Genomic DNA, 14,992 nt, shown 5'->3' on the forward strand with positions numbered 1-14,992 from the left:
TTCACATTTTAACATGAACGTTCAAGTAATGACATGTTTGCCATTGCCACAGTAAACAGTCGGGCTTGAGGTCAAACATCTCTCCTCACAAACCAACTTACGCCTATGCAAAAACCACAAACTTTATCTCGCTTATTTTCTTTCCGTTTCTCGACAAGCGTAACACTCTGCCTGTGTCTGTCTGTGATGCAAATGATGCAGTCTGCAGCAACAGCTTTGCACATGGGTGGAAAAATAAATGTCACTCGTCTGTAGGCGCACTGTCGCGTCACACTCCTTCTCATTCAAGGTTTGCAAAGCTGTGCTACACTGAACCCGAGAGCTGAGATGACATCAGATTCAAATCGCTCAATGTTAATATCACGGAAAGGTACAGTATGTATTCATTGAGGCCTGAAACTGTTTTGTGATTAAACCCTAATTGGTTTTTATTGTGGGTTCAAGGAATTGGAGGAAAGAGAACCAGTCGGGACGGTTGCTGCTGTTTTGCGTGGTTATTAAAGTCTCTGAGAACCGGCGAGAGGTTTGGCTTCAAGGTTAGAACCATCTCCAAATGTTGATGTGATAATAATTTACGGCAGAGGAGCTGAAAATCCCTGTTCTTCATTTAAGTGTTTGCAATTGGCTGAAGTGAAATGATGATTCTTATCACAAGAGATTAAAAATGATACGATACGGTACACTCAAGTTGTTACATTAAAAAGTCTTTGAAGAATAAGACAATCGTAAATCGGAAATACAGAATCCCCTCACATGTTGCTTGTCTATGTGACTTCACAGAACATTGAACCTACGTCACAATCGCTTTGCCTTTGGAAACTCATTGAACTGTCTTCAAAATGGTTCCTCCAGACTCAATTGTCGCACATCTCTGCAAATGGCTGCTCTCCCGCCTGGTTTGTGGGTTTCGTCAGCAGAGAGTAAGTCCTCGGACAAGAGACTACATTTTACATATTACCAGCATGGGTCATATTCCCATTTATGTCACTTATACTGCATTTCTTTCATAATTTATTTATTTTTAACAAAAGTCATCCATTTTAGTATCATTCGAGTGTAAAAGGACAGATACGGAAGTCACTGTTGGTGGATTATTTGAGTTCGACTGATTTGCATGCGACCCGCAGGGGTTCATTTAATCGTAGCTTCAATTTCTTTTTTGTGGTCCTCCTCCAGGGATGCAGAAGAAATCCTCAAAGAAAAGGAACAAGGTTGCTTCCTCATCCGTCTTAGTGAAAAAGCCATTGGATACATTCTCTCTTATAGGTGAGGATGTTCGAAACATTTTTACATATACTAGAAATGCCCACGCTTGATTGCGATACAGTAGATCAGATAAAGCCACAATCAAACAGTTTTGTCCGTTGGTGCAGTTTCTTTCTAAACGTTTTGGCGTGTCATTTCTTTTTTGATGATTTCTCAATCATGTGACTATAATTCCCCCAAATTAATCAGTTTCGGCTTCAATGTCCACATAGACTGCATCAAAAGCCTTTGTTGGCAGGGAGCAACCAACATCAAAATGCGTCAGTGTACAGTGTAATCTAATGTCAATGTTTAAAGCGGATCTGGATCACTTTACGTGTAACATGAACATGCTGCGTTGAGGCTTCTGTCAACATGTAACCACTGTTACAGAGGCCGCGAACGCTGTCGACACTTTATGATAAACCAAAGTGACACGGGACACTTTGTCGTCTGTGGAGCCGCCGAGGGACATGACACAGTCTCTGACCTCATCCGGCACTATAAGACGAGCCCCTTGGAGCCATTTGGAGAGTATCTCACGTCATCGTGCTTTGAGGTGAGTCACAACTCAACTCAACTTTACAGTTGCATATGCTGAGGAACAAAAAAAAAAAAGCAAATTTGAATTTTGGGGATTCTGCAGGCACCTGTGGACAGGACATATGATGTAATTCAGAGTGTTTCACATGATGAAGCCAAGAAGAAAGCAGAAAGTAACTCTGAGCAGCCACCTTTACTGACAAAGAGCGAAAGAACATTTGAGGGAAGTGTGGCCATCATCGCAAAAAAATTCTCTTCGTAAATGTGACTGGGACCTTTCTGTGTGGCGTTTGCATCGATAAGGGGCGGGCAAACTTCTTGATTGGCGGGCCACAATGGGTTGTAAAATTTGACAGAGTGGCCGGACGAGGAGCAGATGGATGGAGTGTTTTGGTAACCTCACCTCATTGGAGAAACAAAATCCATTTAATTTTAAATGAAAGTGAACAAAAGCATTACAACAAAATATATGTCTTTGACACACCACAGTATTTAGAAAAAAAAACATTAATGAGGTTTATTCATTTAATTTTTTTCCAAGTTCAGCGGGCCGGATTAAAACATTTAATGGGCCGCATGTGGCCCCCGGGCCGATGTTTTCCCACTCCTGCCATAGATTGTACTAAAAAATGACAAAACCAACTTTAGGTTAATTGAAGAGTCCAAATTGCCCAAAAGGGGAAGTCAACACCCCAAATTCTTTGCAGCAATGAGCAAGATGGCCGCCCACTGAGATGGACAATAAGAGGTGGATTTTATTGCTTAACGAATATTCCACAAACGCACTTAAGTAATCACAATGCCATGTTTCGACTAGTGGACCTGTATAGAACATATTCTTGGGGGTTGACTTTTCCTTTTAATGTGAATTTGCCTTGTCTTGGGGATTCACAAACCTCTTAGCTCTACGGACCCCTTACAGATAAACTTTTCCAAGGACCCCTCCTAACACCAATTAAACACAATCATACCTAAACAAAATTATTCCGCCCTTATGTGAAGCCACAAAAACAATGGTAGACACAACATTTATTTTCAGTTTATAGAGCTTTTAATGATATATTGTCCAAAACAGGAGGTGCCACCAGTGCCAAGGAGGAGCCGACGCCATGATACTGGTCCACCCAGTAACCCGAACAGGATGCTGTACGCTCAGCTAAGAAAGAAACCAACCAAGGACCTTCATGCAAGCCAGCAACTCAGACATAAACACGCTTCGCCCAGCGTCACCACAAGGAGGGTTGTAGGGTGCACCACGGATCAGACCTCCAGAAAGTGGCGTCCTGTGTCTGCACCGGCATACTCTCTGCTTGGCTTGGTGGATCTGACTTCTGAACCAAGATTTTCTCCAAAGACCATCAGGGGATCAACACCTGAGACAATAAACCCACGTAGAAGACCTCAGAGCAGTCACCACATTGACCACCTAAATGACGGTGCTATCTATTTCCTGGCTGGCAGACCTGGTACCCCTCCTGCTGCCGTCATCAAAACCACATCCCACACACCGCATCATCATAGTAACCCAGTGTATGCTGAGATACCCACCGAAGCCTTCAGAGGCGTTTTTTCTCGTGATGATATCTACGAAATCATCCCTGACATTGAGGACACATGCAAACCTGAAATATTGAGCAACATGTATGAGTCAGTGGAGAACTTCAATCTTTTGCAATGGAGTAAGTAGCACAGTGTAAATGCTCTTAAATGGTATGCAGTAAACCCCCTTCCATCCTGGGGGAAATATTAGATATGGTAATGTCCACACCGTTCAGTTACTGATCAACTGGTAAACCGCTCCACGATTAAGCCAAGACCTTCATCATGATGTTCAGATGACATTAAGACGTAAATTTTTCCAGATACTGGCACAAATGGCCAAAATACATACTGTTGAGATTGTATTACTATTTTTCGAATGGATAACATTTATAATCTTGTGTTGAAACTATGAAATAAAATATTAAATACATGAGTGACAAAAAAACTTTCATAGAGTGCATCTCTGAGTAAAAAACAAATTAATACAAACGCCACAAAATCAAATAGACTTTAACAACATGATGAAACATCTAAAACTGCATTTGCAATGAACTATATTTTACACTAGCATGAGTGTCCCACTTTCCACGCTGTGACTGACCTTTCATCCGCCAGACTCAGCACCAATTATCCAGGTCAGCTTTTATTTTGCAATCTCGGCATTCCCCCTGCGGGTGAGACCACATCTTAACGGCAGATGCAAGAACATTTTGCAGAGTGCGTGGACTACAGATAACAACAACCTGTATCATACTCAAATGTACTGTACAAATATGTGCACAGAAAAAGCATCAATAGGGGAAGTGGTCCCGCTCAAATAAGTACAAGATATACTACTTTTGTTTTTTTTTTAATCACACCGTGCTTACAGTTCATAAGGACGCGCAGGTTCCACCACCTCCTGATCTTCAATGTGCAAACTCCTTCCTTAAGGATACAGTGCTAATTACAGAGACATGATTTTCACTTTTCACCATGTGCAGGCATTTCTACTCTCCAAAAGGCATTGACACGAAAAACAATGCAGTCAAAACCCACAGAGAAGACATTTATTTCAAATAATGCAATCCATGTAAAACTTGAAAAATGTCTATTCAAAAAAGGGCTGTAAAAGGAACACCTCATGGTAATGGCCAAGGCAGAATATGGAAGCTAGCCCTTCAATCAGCTGGCGAAATTAAAATACGATTGTCATTATGTTACAGTTCCACGAGCATAACCATAACATCAAATAAGCAATACGCAGCAAAAGAGCCAAGAGTTTACCATGCATTTACAAATAGTGCATATAGCTCATTTATGCCCTCAGTGATATGCTACACAGTCATTCGATAGATACGGAATATCTAGGAAGACTGGGAGTGGATGTATGACATGTGCAATATACAATAGGTAGATTAACTTTTTATGCATTATTGGATGTGCCATAAAGCCCAAAATCCATAGTCAGGCTCTTGCCCATCTTGTTTCATTTCCTCTGCGAGGAGTCCATTCATTCAACAGAGCAACCCAGGCCGAGCCCTTTCGTTGGTGGTGATTGAACAAGTGTAATCAAATTGGGTTCATCTGTTAAGACATCCAGCATCCTGAGAATTCCACTCCATCCAGTGTTTTGCACTCTATCCGGGCACACGTCGCAGAGGCGAGGGCAGCGGAAGCTGGAGAAGACAGACGAGATGATTTGGAGTAGCAGACAGGCACTGTGCTCAGCTTCACCGTGGAGCCCTCTCAGATTCGTATGTGGAAAGTACTGTGCAAGGCACAACATGGGACACCATCACTCAAAACGGAACATGCTTCACATTTGTCAGAACAATGATTAGCCTTTCATAAAATAGCAAAAGCACACCAGAAAGGCTCTTATAGGCTGTCGGATAATTTGATTTGAAAAGTGCCAGGTGATTTCCTGTCATTGCACAGGACAGCATAAAAACTGACCTACTAATGTGAATTAAACATTTTTTTGTGAATCTGTGCCTCTTAAGTCGCACAATGATAAAATTGAATAATACAAGCACATTTCAGCAATTATCAAAATATTTGTCAGGTTGTACTTTTTTGGGGGCTTTTTAACCTGCGTCAACAACTGAGGTTTTCAAGCACCAGATCTACACATGCAAGCATGCAAGAAGAGATACAGTACTGCAGCACCTAAGAGGTTTTGCAGTTGGTGCGTTGCTCAAGGACACCTGAGCAGTAGTCGGGAAACAGACTAGCATCACTCCTACAACAAGTTGTCCTCTAGTTCCAAAGGGTCAACACAGGTGAGCTACGACCACCACTCTTTACTTCTTGCTAAAATCAGCCTGTTTTGAGGGGGTGGTCCTGCCTCCTGTGAAGCATGGTTTGACTGGTCTCCCTAAAAATATGCAGGCTTGATTCTCCACACTCCAGACTAAATTGATCCAACGCAGACTTGTGCGAAGCGCACACGAGAGGCCACAAAGAACTGAACTGAGCATTCATACATCGGCCAACACAGAGAAGTGCACGGAACTGTCTGCATGTGGCAGTTCATGTAAACTAGCAGCATTATAATTTTACAAATATCACTTTAAGGATGGGCAGGCATTCCACCGACCCACGTATTTGTATTCAAGATATTAAAATCAAATTTCCGTAATATGCCCTTTTTAGTGTTTAGTTGTTTGTTGACTGAGAAAATGATAATGATAAGATGTCAATGTCACCGTTAGCTATAAATTAAAATGCAAGTGTAATGCACTCATTTTTCAGAACTCAATTACCTTAAGAAATCAGGAGCCCTTGATATCATATTTTCAAAATCAGCAAAGGAGAGTTTATTGTCTCCATCCAAGTCAGCCTCTTCGATGGCCTTCTCACACACGAGCTGCACCTCCTCTGGAGTCAACTCCTCCTTTGTCAGCTTGTTCAGCGTTTTTTCCAGGTCCTCTTTGCAAAGGTAATTATCCACATTGAAATCTACAAGCAACAGACAAAGCTGCATTTTCATTTCCATCGTCAGCCTGGCTCAACAAACATTTGGAAAATGAGTCTTTACCGTATATTTTGAAGGCGTATATGGCCTTCAGTTCCCGTGGAGCCATTTCACTGAGGACTGAGAACATATCCACAAATTCATTGAAGCTGAGATTCCCCATCCCATCCTCTGAGAAAGACTCAACAATCCTGTTACGGAATGGATTTTCCTTCAGAGGAAGGTAATAACATTTACAAGAATTAATGCGATGACGAGCAAATACATGCCTGCAGTGCAGCCCATTTAGAACAATCATAGGCAGAGGAACAACACATCTGTGTAATACTCTTTGCGGATGCTATATATCACTATTTGGGTCTCATATCTGTCTGTGATATTATGAAAGAATACCATTAGTGTTCTTTCCAAAACGCTGGCACGTCGAAAAATGGAGGCATTGCTGCTGGAATGGAGCATTTCACGGCACATTATCGTGCATGAGCTCACACAATGTGAGGAGTCAAAGGTGATGATTAAAAATCAATTGTGCTTTGTGAAAAGCATAAGTATCGATCAGTTGCCGGCTTATGTGAGCGGCCGGTGACACATTTGGCTCAGCGTGCCGCCATCCATTAAGCGTAACGTCATTCAAATACATCTTCAAATGGGGCGAGATTCTTCCACTTACAGTACAACACAGGAGTGAGACGGATCTGATTTTTGAAAGAGAATATTTTTACCTTTAACTCTGGCATGTTGACTATCAAGGCTAAAGGTAATTTACAATCAGGATCTTTTGTATAGTCCATTGGTACAAGATGAGGGGCCAATTCATGGTATCTACCGTGCAACCTAGAGGAAAAACAACAGGAATAGTTAGGACTCGCAATGGAAGTTAAAATTCCTGCAAAAAGGTTTTATGATGGAGAATTTTACTCTACAAGAAATCATTTCTATTTTCATTGTTTAGTATAAGAGCAAATTGGGGGTTGACCAGCGACACGGAACTGATTGCAGTCAACCGTAGAACTTCCACTTTACTGTTATAGCAACATTAAATTGATCACCCAGAATCTTCATCCCCACAATTTAACCAGTGTTTGATGAGAATGAAACATGGGCATGAGCTATACCTTGAAGAGGTTATAGCATACGGCCAAAGGGCTGAAAAGCAGCGACCTTGTAACAATCAGTGATATCCTGTTTCTTCTGTCTAACATGGCCGTGCTGTAACCGTTGCAACTGTGAGTTGAAACGTAGAGTGTTTTATGAAGGTCATAAAGTGCGGGACCCCATTACGCCCTCGGCTGATTGTCCCCAGCCCAATGCTGGCCTTGGAATGAAAGTCAATTCAGTATCGCTGAGGGAGATGATGTCATTTCACTAATTTGGGGCATTTTAATTCCACTCACACATAAATGCAAGCAATTCAGCTAGCACGGTGGGATCGTAGTTAGCATGTCTGTTGCACAGTTTTGGGTTCTATTCTCGGCACCTTGACAAATCTGTGGACAATTTAGTGTCGAATGAAACAAACATGCATGATTTTGGAATTCTGAGTTGACTTGACTGTGCGCTACTGAGAACCTCAAAAGGGAGCAGGGGGAGCAGAGATTCAAACCCAGAATGTCTTAACTGTGAGGCACAGGTGCTAACCACCAGGCTACCATGCAGACTTCACAAAAGACGTGACTAAAGAATGCTCCATCATGGCTTCTATTGTGGCGGATTTGCTTTTGAAATAAATCATCCACATGCTGACTCATGAGCATTATCAGTCTACTTCAGTACATTTATTACAAGAGGCATTTTCTCTAATTTATGGCTGCCAGCTACTTGTTGGGGGAAATGAGGCAACCCAATAAATCATCTTACACGAGTGGAAATTGCATTGCAGACGAAAAGTGAGCAAAGCCTAAAACCTTGTTATAAACGGGGAGGGAACATTCTAGATCGTCACTGACATATTCTAGAGTTCATATCGGGGCTAAAATTTCAATCAAACTTTCCTTACCGCAAGATTTCTTTGCGGGTGAAAAAAGTACAATCCTGCAATACAAATAAACAACAACAAAATGTTAAACACACACACACACAGTGCCTAATTCAATAATCAACCTCTTAAAACTGAGACCCAAGCAAAGTGAGACTTGAATTCCCCGAAGGCGAGCCAGTCCCGGAAATTCAAATCAAGGTGTCACCTTTCTCATAAACGACTTTACAGTTTAGGTTGTCACACATGCAACAACAAGGAGGAAGGAAGATGATCTGGTGTGTTCTGAAGCAGTCTACATGAAAACGCAGGTGTGCCCAGCAAACGCATCGTGTAACATTGTGTAATAGCCAAGCTGACCGGCGCATTCATTTACAGTACATTTCCCTTGAATGGGTTCTGTCTGTCTGTCTGAGTGCGAGCGGCAGGGCTGCAGTCAGTTCTGGGGGCAGTATAAAAACTAAAATCTAAAAATTCAATTTTCACATATATTAAATTCATTGCAACATTAATTAATGCATATAAAAACCTTAAAATATGAGCCTTCCTCATTCCCTATGCTAATGTTAAATTATCGGGCCCTTATACGTGCATTACACTTGACTGTGTGCTACTGAAGGTCTTTAAAATGTATCAGAAGTAACCAGAGAAGCTCTTGAGGACCAAACTGTCTCCAGAGAGTAGAGTTTCACAGCATATCACGCTGGCTTTGTATCAATTATTAAGAAGCACATGTTAGATTATTGAGGATCTTTCTCAGTCTGTTGGCCTAATCTGGTCTTTAATGGGGCGACACCTTCACACTACCCTGGAGCAATGCACTCAAAACTGTCCATCAAGATGACGGTTCAAATCATTCATACAATAAATCCTGAGCCTTAACCCAAAGCTGTTCATGAACAATAAAGCTAAAAATCACAGATTTGTTCAAGGAATCTAAAGATTCCTCTATTGGTCTTTAAGAAACGAGGCTATAAATTGACTCTTTCAGTATCCTTACTCATAACACAAGTGTATGGTAATGAAGGAAAGCGTGCGCTCACTCACCTGGTATGCATCAAGTTGCTCATCTGTAAAAATAGTCTGCTTGTTTCCCATGTTTATCAAGTCATTTGTTGCTTGTATGCATTCACAACACAAAGAGTCCCCAGCCTTTGCACAGTCCAATACATTTAGGGGCCGTGGAGTGACCGTCTCCGTCGCAAGGGTGAGTCCACGATGCTGCAGTGTCTCTCTCTCTCTCTCTCATTCTCTCATGAAGTGTCATCAGTGCCCGTGGTGGTGATGTGAGCAATGGCTGCAAAATGTAGAGGCTGCATTGAAGGGGGAAAAAAAAGAGAAATAAAAGAGCAAAAGATGAGTGTGTGTTGTGTGGCAAACCAGTGTGGTTACAAGGTCTGCAGGCTGCTTCTGCGTCGGCTCTACTGCCCACGGGAAGCCACGCCAGCCAATGGGATGTCAGTTAAATAAATAATGAATCAAACGGTGGTGACTTATGATTCGCCGGTGAGAGCTGTCTTAATTACTGGGCTACAATGTTGATTTATGTGTCCCTTGATACTGCTGGTTTTCCTGAAGCAATTACTCACTGCTGGGGAAATGTGATTAGATTTATCTTGTATTCTCTTGAAGTATGGATGGGTAAGCTTTGCATGCCTGCAAAAATGTTTTTATAGACTCGTTAATTGGGTGAATGTTGGATAAGTCAAATAATCAAAACAATGATTTCATGAAGAATATTTTATGTGTGCATCTCAACTGAGACAAGCAAATGTGTTTTTATGCCTTACAATTTTAGTCATTATTTTTTTAAAAATGGACCTTGCCGGCATTCAAAGAGGTGCTCAGCACTGATTAATATGAATGTCTTATGCAAATGAGGCAGATGCTGTAGGCGGATGTTAGGTACATATTGTCCGTCTCAGTACAATATGGCTACAAATCAATAGTAAATTGAAAACACATTAATATGCATTATATTTTAATTGAATAATTATTTAAAAGGTTAGTTAGAGATTTTTTCCGTTTTGTCAACTGTCAAACTAACTTAGCAGAACAGTACAAGGAAAAAATATCTAATTTTACTTTTAAAAAACCACGACGCCAAGGGGGGAAAAACAAGAGACGCAAAGCATGACTGTAATTAACTGTAACATGACTGTAGTTTTTCTGACTTTATATGCCGACTACACGACTGCATTTTAATGTTAGCGATTATGGTAGTAACTGTGGAGCAAATTAATTTTTGAGGTCGTACATATAAAGTTTGAGAAACACTGGCGTAGATAAATCGCGACCAACGAACATGTTACGTCGCCATGGCGAAGGGAATCCGTCGTAAACCGAGGAACTCTAACTGTATGAGCAAACTATAGAAAGTGGTCAGTCTCAGTTGTGATGGGACCTGTTGCACGCAAGCAACACGTCCATCAGTACCAGCGACCCCCCAGCAGCGACACTTAGCTCGAATGAGCAAGTCTCACGCCGGCCGGTGTATACTTACCCCCGAACAGGACTCAGAAGGTCCGCAGGCTTCCGCAGTACATCCACCTGCGTCCATTGCAGCCCAACACTAATCCTAACTACACATCAGGACACATGCCAATTTTACGCTCCTACTCCAAAATACACATTTTCTCTTAACTCGCTCGTTCTCTACCGGCACTAATAAATTTTTTGATCGGTTAAGTTAGCCAGGATGGATTCAAAGCGAGATAATAAGGAGCAAGGTAAGTTGTTACGTAGCTTGTTGCTATGCTAGCCGCTAGCGCATTAGTGGCTAGCAGATAGCGACCGACCCGGTCGGTTACGTAACATTTATAAGAGTGTTCTCGTCAGAGGAGCAATTAGCATTTTTGATTTAATAACACTCCCACTCTGGGTCTGCGTGAATCAGACTCTCCGAGGCAGGCAGCTGTTTCCTCGCAATTAAGCACCACTAGCCTTAGCTGCTTAAATATGCTAGCACTTAATGACTACTAGTCATTAGGGTGAAAGGAAAAAAAAACACTAGTCATTAGGCTAACTGCCAAACACTTATGTCCGGGTTCGAACGACGAACAGGTAAAATCGTAACGATACTGAAATATTAGTTCGTAGATTTAGATTGCATTATTTTGTCACCTTGTGTCACATGTCACACAATAAAGGAATTGAAAATAGAAGCTGCCACGTGCACTAAAATCGGTTAACCTGCTGATCCTTTTAGGAAAAAAAAGTGATTTCTTAAGCGAGGGGGTCATAAAATAGTCATGTGGAGGAAGAGTTCTGGAGAATTCTGCCTAAAAGGAGCTCCATCCCGACAGTCTTCATTCATTCACTAGTCTGTGAACCTACAGTAAATCCCTTTTATATAGAAAATCTGAACTCGAGAGTGCTGCCAGATGAGATATTCAGACACAGGCTAGGTTGAGAGAAATATGCTATTTAAAGAAGATGGTTTCAGTTATCCACTCGCCCCCTCTTTAAGTTGAGTGGACATCCAGTGCTTGCAGCGTTCTCTTCCTGCAGTGCTGACTCACAAATGATGTGCATGCATGTGGATATGTTGCATTCAGTGCTGTGCTATGCTGCAGTCTTCTGTTTGTTTCTTTCAGAGGGTGAAGTCGAGAAGATAACCGCTGTGCTGCTCAAGTCTCATTCGGGGGAGTTTGATTTGGAGTCCATACTGTTTCTCAAATTCAGGGGGCTAGGTAAGATCGGATCATAATATTTGTATCCACGAAATGACATGTTTACCTGAGTTGCTTGATGTCTTGACAGGAATACACGATCTTGGGTGTATAGGAGAGTGTATGAATTTGGAGAGACTGGACCTGTCTGGAAATAATATCGTTAATTTAACTTCATTGTCGTCACTTCGGCTGCTTTCCGTTCTCAATTTGTCTGCTAATAGGATTTCAAACTTAGGTAAGCATTTAGGAGTAATTAAGTTTATTTTGTTATGCAAGGTTGTAAAATTTTGAATTTGTAAAGTTTTTTTTGGGGGGGGGGAGTTTGACTTAAACGTCATGCAAAAAAGTGAAGCCATCAAATGAAAAGACAACATGTTTCCATAAGATTCCTAAAGAAAATATTTCTCTAGAGTTCGGTTCAGAAAGATGTGTGTGTTTATTTATTTTTTTATTTTTATTTTTTTATTATTTTGGCGTGGTTCGAGAGAACTTGACACTGCTACATTTCTAGTGGTTATCTTATTTCACACTCAATTGTCTATGTTTTAAATACCTCCTATATTACTCTGTGACTGCACACATACATTTGATAAAGGCTACATTATTTTCATAGTTTGACTTGGATCAGACCAAATGAGTTATAATTATTCATTTTGGGAAAATAGTGGAATTGTAAATTTTGGTTGACCTTAATGATTTTTTTTTAATGTGTTTACGTCTATATGTTGCCAGAACCCTTGCACAGTTGTGACAATCTGCAGAATTTAAACCTTGCTGGTAATATCATCTCCAGGTATGTCAATGTAATCAATCATTTGCCCCTTTGAACGTATTTGGTTTTTTATTTGGTATTGTCATTTGTATTCATATTAATTGGGCATTGCTTTACCTTTGAATCAATGGTTGTGGTTCCATGCGGCGCCCTGGAGGCTTTGGCATTTTTAGCAGTTTACTTTATTGCCTTCATCCTGTCTGGATTTATTTTGCAGAGGTCATATCAAATCACTTAATTTTTGTTTTCTTCTTCAACAGTGTTGATAACCTTCTCTGCCTTCAGTCTTTGAGAAAACTAGAAAGTATTCGTCTCAACGACAACACCTACAATTATTCAAATCCAGGTGATTTCAAATTTCTTCCTCTCAAAACAAATAGGAGAAAATATCAAACAACTGACTAAACTTGTACGGTGACTTATTCCAGTGTGCAGAAACGTGTCATATAGAAATATAGTTCTTGAGATGTTCCCCACTGTCAAGGTGCTAGATGGTAAGAGCTTTCTGCTGTATATCTGTATACATTCACATCACATTAAAGTAACACACTTTTTAATTGTAGGTGAGCGAGTCGTTGGACGCGGGAGCGAATTGTACCAACTATGCAAAGACATTGATGACACCATTAAAGGTATGACTGTCATCCAATACGATAACAAATAAAGTTGTTGAATGAAGGCTTTTCATTTCATTTCAAATGTTATGAACGTTTCTTCTTTTTAAGTAGATGATTTCAATTGAAATGTCATGTTTTTCTTTCCATTTGGAATTTCAAGCCGGTCTATTCAAGAATGGACAACTTGTTGAACATCAGGATTGCAAGCCATGGGTCGAGGATTCTTACTGGGAAATAAAAAGATCCAACAACGCCATTGTTGAAGAAGCCTATAAACAGTTTAACGGTAAAAGTTCCACTGTTGAATGAAAATAGTTGGGTAGTTAAATATACTAAGAATGTTAAACTTACAAAAAAAAAATTCCAGTGTTGCTATTGTTATTTTTACATTATTCTATTCATAGCTACTACATGCAAATGGACATTGCATAATTTTAGTTCGACTAGGTGTTGCATTGTTATGTAATGTACCGCTGTATCTCTCCCCATACAGATATTCTTCATGAATGCAGACTCTTAAACAACAGAGCAACTCATGCAATTTCCCAAAGTGAAAGATCTATGAGCCTGAAGAAGCAGCCGAAGCAGTATGCCATCTAAACTAGGCTTCTTTGTGTGTCCTGTAGTGTGTATTTATTTAAAAATGCCAGTGCTCTACGTCCAGTCGTATGACTAAGTTGAGGGCAAGACATACATTGCCAGACAGGAGATGTCTTTACTTGCACACTGTGCATTTTGCGCCGTTTTGTAGCCTGCGTAAATGCAGAGACAAATGCTGCTAACCTGTCTGAATATTCCAAGTAATTAAGAGCTTTTCCATTTCGCTGGATCATTTTGGGTGCCTCCCATTGCTCTATGCTTTTTTTGACCCGTAGAGAGATGTGATTGAATGTTCATCTGTTTATACTTGTTTTATACCATAAAGATTAATGACTATACGAACAACTTGTGCAAAACCGTGTAATGCTTTATAATATTGTTACATGATATGAAAGAACGAGTGTCATTTTCTTTCTCGGACTATTGTATCTTAAAAAAAAAACCAACCATCTTGGTCGAGTGGATTAGCCACGTTTTTGCGCCACCTGCTGGTGATTGTCATCCTTGTATGAATACTTTGCATTACGGTACAGCATTTACATGCAAGGTGCCGTAAAGCTTAGCAAAATTTCCATTACTTTTATTTTGGTGTCCATATTTTGGAATCAGTTTTATATGATATACACGAATACCGTAATATTATGCATATTAAACTATATTAGTATACTGTGTACTACATGTATATTTTTAAGGCAAAATCAATGGCACAAGTAATGTATGGGGGGGTTTAGCTAGGTTTGTCAATTTTCTTGCAATTATCATAATTAGATTTTCATTTGTTTCACTTAAATTTGACAGGTTTTTATTATAAAGGAGAATGATTGTGATAATTTACGTTATCGTCTGAATGTCATGTTTATTAGAACGGAAGCGAAGCACTTGTATTTATTTTTGAGGTGCGCTCTGAAAAATCATTAGGTTTCACTTCCGTGTTGTGGCAGTGTCATACCGGAAGTTTGGTAGTCTTTCAAAATATACGCCCGGTTGTTTTCAAGCAAAGTTACGTACCAGCGGCAACAATAACATTACGTTGTACTATAAAGACATCTGGATACAAATAAAATG

At 40.4% G+C, this 14,992-nt stretch overlaps 3 protein-coding genes across 8 annotated transcripts; 2 read left to right on the forward strand and 1 right to left on the reverse strand.

The window, feature by feature from the left end:
• The first annotated feature begins 260 nt into the window (after positions 1-260).
• LOC148335122 (uncharacterized) lies at positions 261-3,769 on the forward strand. 2 transcript variants are annotated; one of them, XM_088298797.1, is made up of 7 exons: positions 261-370; positions 445-536; positions 781-920; positions 1,177-1,266; positions 1,639-1,804; positions 1,892-2,017; positions 2,864-3,769. In XM_088298797.1, exons 1-7 carry the CDS (start codon positions 328-330, stop codon positions 3,473-3,475), a joined length of 1,269 nt encoding a protein of 422 aa, XP_088154923.1. In that variant the 5' UTR covers positions 261-327; the 3' UTR covers positions 3,476-3,769. The 2 variants fall into 2 exon arrangements, with proteins under 2 accessions (XP_088154923.1, XP_088154922.1); XM_088298796.1 differs by lacking the exon at positions 1,892-2,017.
• A 596-nt stretch (positions 3,770-4,365) lies between these two features.
• cib2 (calcium and integrin binding family member 2) lies at positions 4,366-11,768 on the reverse strand. Of its 3 annotated transcripts, XM_088298803.1 has the most exons (7): positions 10,768-11,768; positions 9,312-9,577; positions 8,286-8,320; positions 7,012-7,123; positions 6,353-6,500; positions 6,078-6,273; positions 4,366-4,988 (listed from the first exon to the last, which is right to left on the reverse strand). In XM_088298803.1, exons 2-7 carry the CDS (start codon positions 9,360-9,362, stop codon positions 4,823-4,825), a joined length of 708 nt encoding a protein of 235 aa, XP_088154929.1. In that variant the 5' UTR covers positions 9,363-9,577; positions 10,768-11,768; the 3' UTR covers positions 4,366-4,822. The 3 variants fall into 3 exon arrangements, with proteins under 3 accessions (XP_088154929.1, XP_088154928.1, XP_088154930.1); XM_088298802.1 differs by lacking the exon at positions 10,768-11,768 and having other exon boundaries at positions 4,366-5,080; positions 9,312-9,486; XM_088298804.1 differs by lacking the exons at positions 9,312-9,577; positions 10,768-11,768 and having other exon boundaries at positions 6,353-6,480; positions 8,286-8,303.
• lrrc61 (leucine rich repeat containing 61) lies at positions 10,685-14,272 on the forward strand. 3 transcript variants are annotated; one of them, XM_088298800.1, is made up of 9 exons: positions 10,685-10,993; positions 11,861-11,956; positions 12,027-12,173; positions 12,671-12,731; positions 12,971-13,056; positions 13,139-13,204; positions 13,274-13,342; positions 13,488-13,613; positions 13,821-14,272. In XM_088298800.1, the coding sequence occupies exons 1-9, from the start codon at positions 10,963-10,965 to the stop codon at positions 13,925-13,927; spliced, it is 789 nt and encodes a 262-aa protein (XP_088154926.1). In that variant the 5' UTR covers positions 10,685-10,962; the 3' UTR covers positions 13,928-14,272. The 3 variants fall into 3 exon arrangements, with proteins under 3 accessions (XP_088154926.1, XP_088154927.1, XP_088154925.1); XM_088298801.1 differs by having other exon boundaries at positions 10,690-11,327; XM_088298799.1 differs by lacking the exon at positions 10,685-10,993 and adding an exon at positions 11,357-11,732.
• Positions 14,273-14,992: the final 720 nt, after the last annotated feature.

This window comes from Idiotropiscis lumnitzeri, chromosome 6 (assembly GCF_059441095.1).
Source record: "Idiotropiscis lumnitzeri isolate Australia: NSW breed Sydney's pygmy pipehorse chromosome 6, RoL_Ilum_1.0, whole genome shotgun sequence".
NCBI lineage: Eukaryota > Metazoa > Chordata > Actinopteri > Syngnathiformes > Syngnathidae > Idiotropiscis > Idiotropiscis lumnitzeri.

Excerpts from the sequence above, each read along its gene's own strand:
- cib2 (XM_088298803.1), bottom strand. The coding sequence starts at position 9,362 with ATGGGAAACAAGCAGACTATTTTTACAGATGAGCAACTTGATGCATAC. Across the intron at positions 8,321-9,311 it reads AGCAACTTGATGCATACCAG|GATTGTACTTTTTTCACCCG; the intron begins GTGAGTGAGCGC and ends TTTGTATTGCAG. Across the intron at positions 6,274-6,352 it reads ATACGCCTTCAAAATATACG|ATTTCAATGTGGATAATTAC; the intron begins GTAAAGACTCAT and ends TGTTGCTTGTAG.
- LOC148335122 (XM_088298797.1), top strand. The coding sequence starts at position 328 with ATGACATCAGATTCAAATCGCTCAATGTTAATATCACGGAAAG. Across the intron at positions 921-1,176 it reads GTGGGTTTCGTCAGCAGAGA|GGATGCAGAAGAAATCCTCA; the intron begins GTAAGTCCTCGG and ends GTCCTCCTCCAG. Across the intron at positions 2,018-2,863 it reads AAAGAACATTTGAGGGAAGT|GAGGTGCCACCAGTGCCAAG; the intron begins GTGGCCATCATC and ends TGTCCAAAACAG.
- lrrc61 (XM_088298799.1), top strand. The coding sequence starts at position 11,684 with ATGCTATTTAAAGAAGATGGTTTCAGTTATCCACTCGCCCCCTCTTTA. Across the intron at positions 11,733-11,860 it reads TCCACTCGCCCCCTCTTTAA|AGGGTGAAGTCGAGAAGATA; the intron begins GTTGAGTGGACA and ends TGTTTCTTTCAG. Across the intron at positions 13,205-13,273 it reads CACTGTCAAGGTGCTAGATG|GTGAGCGAGTCGTTGGACGC; the intron begins GTAAGAGCTTTC and ends TTTTAATTGTAG.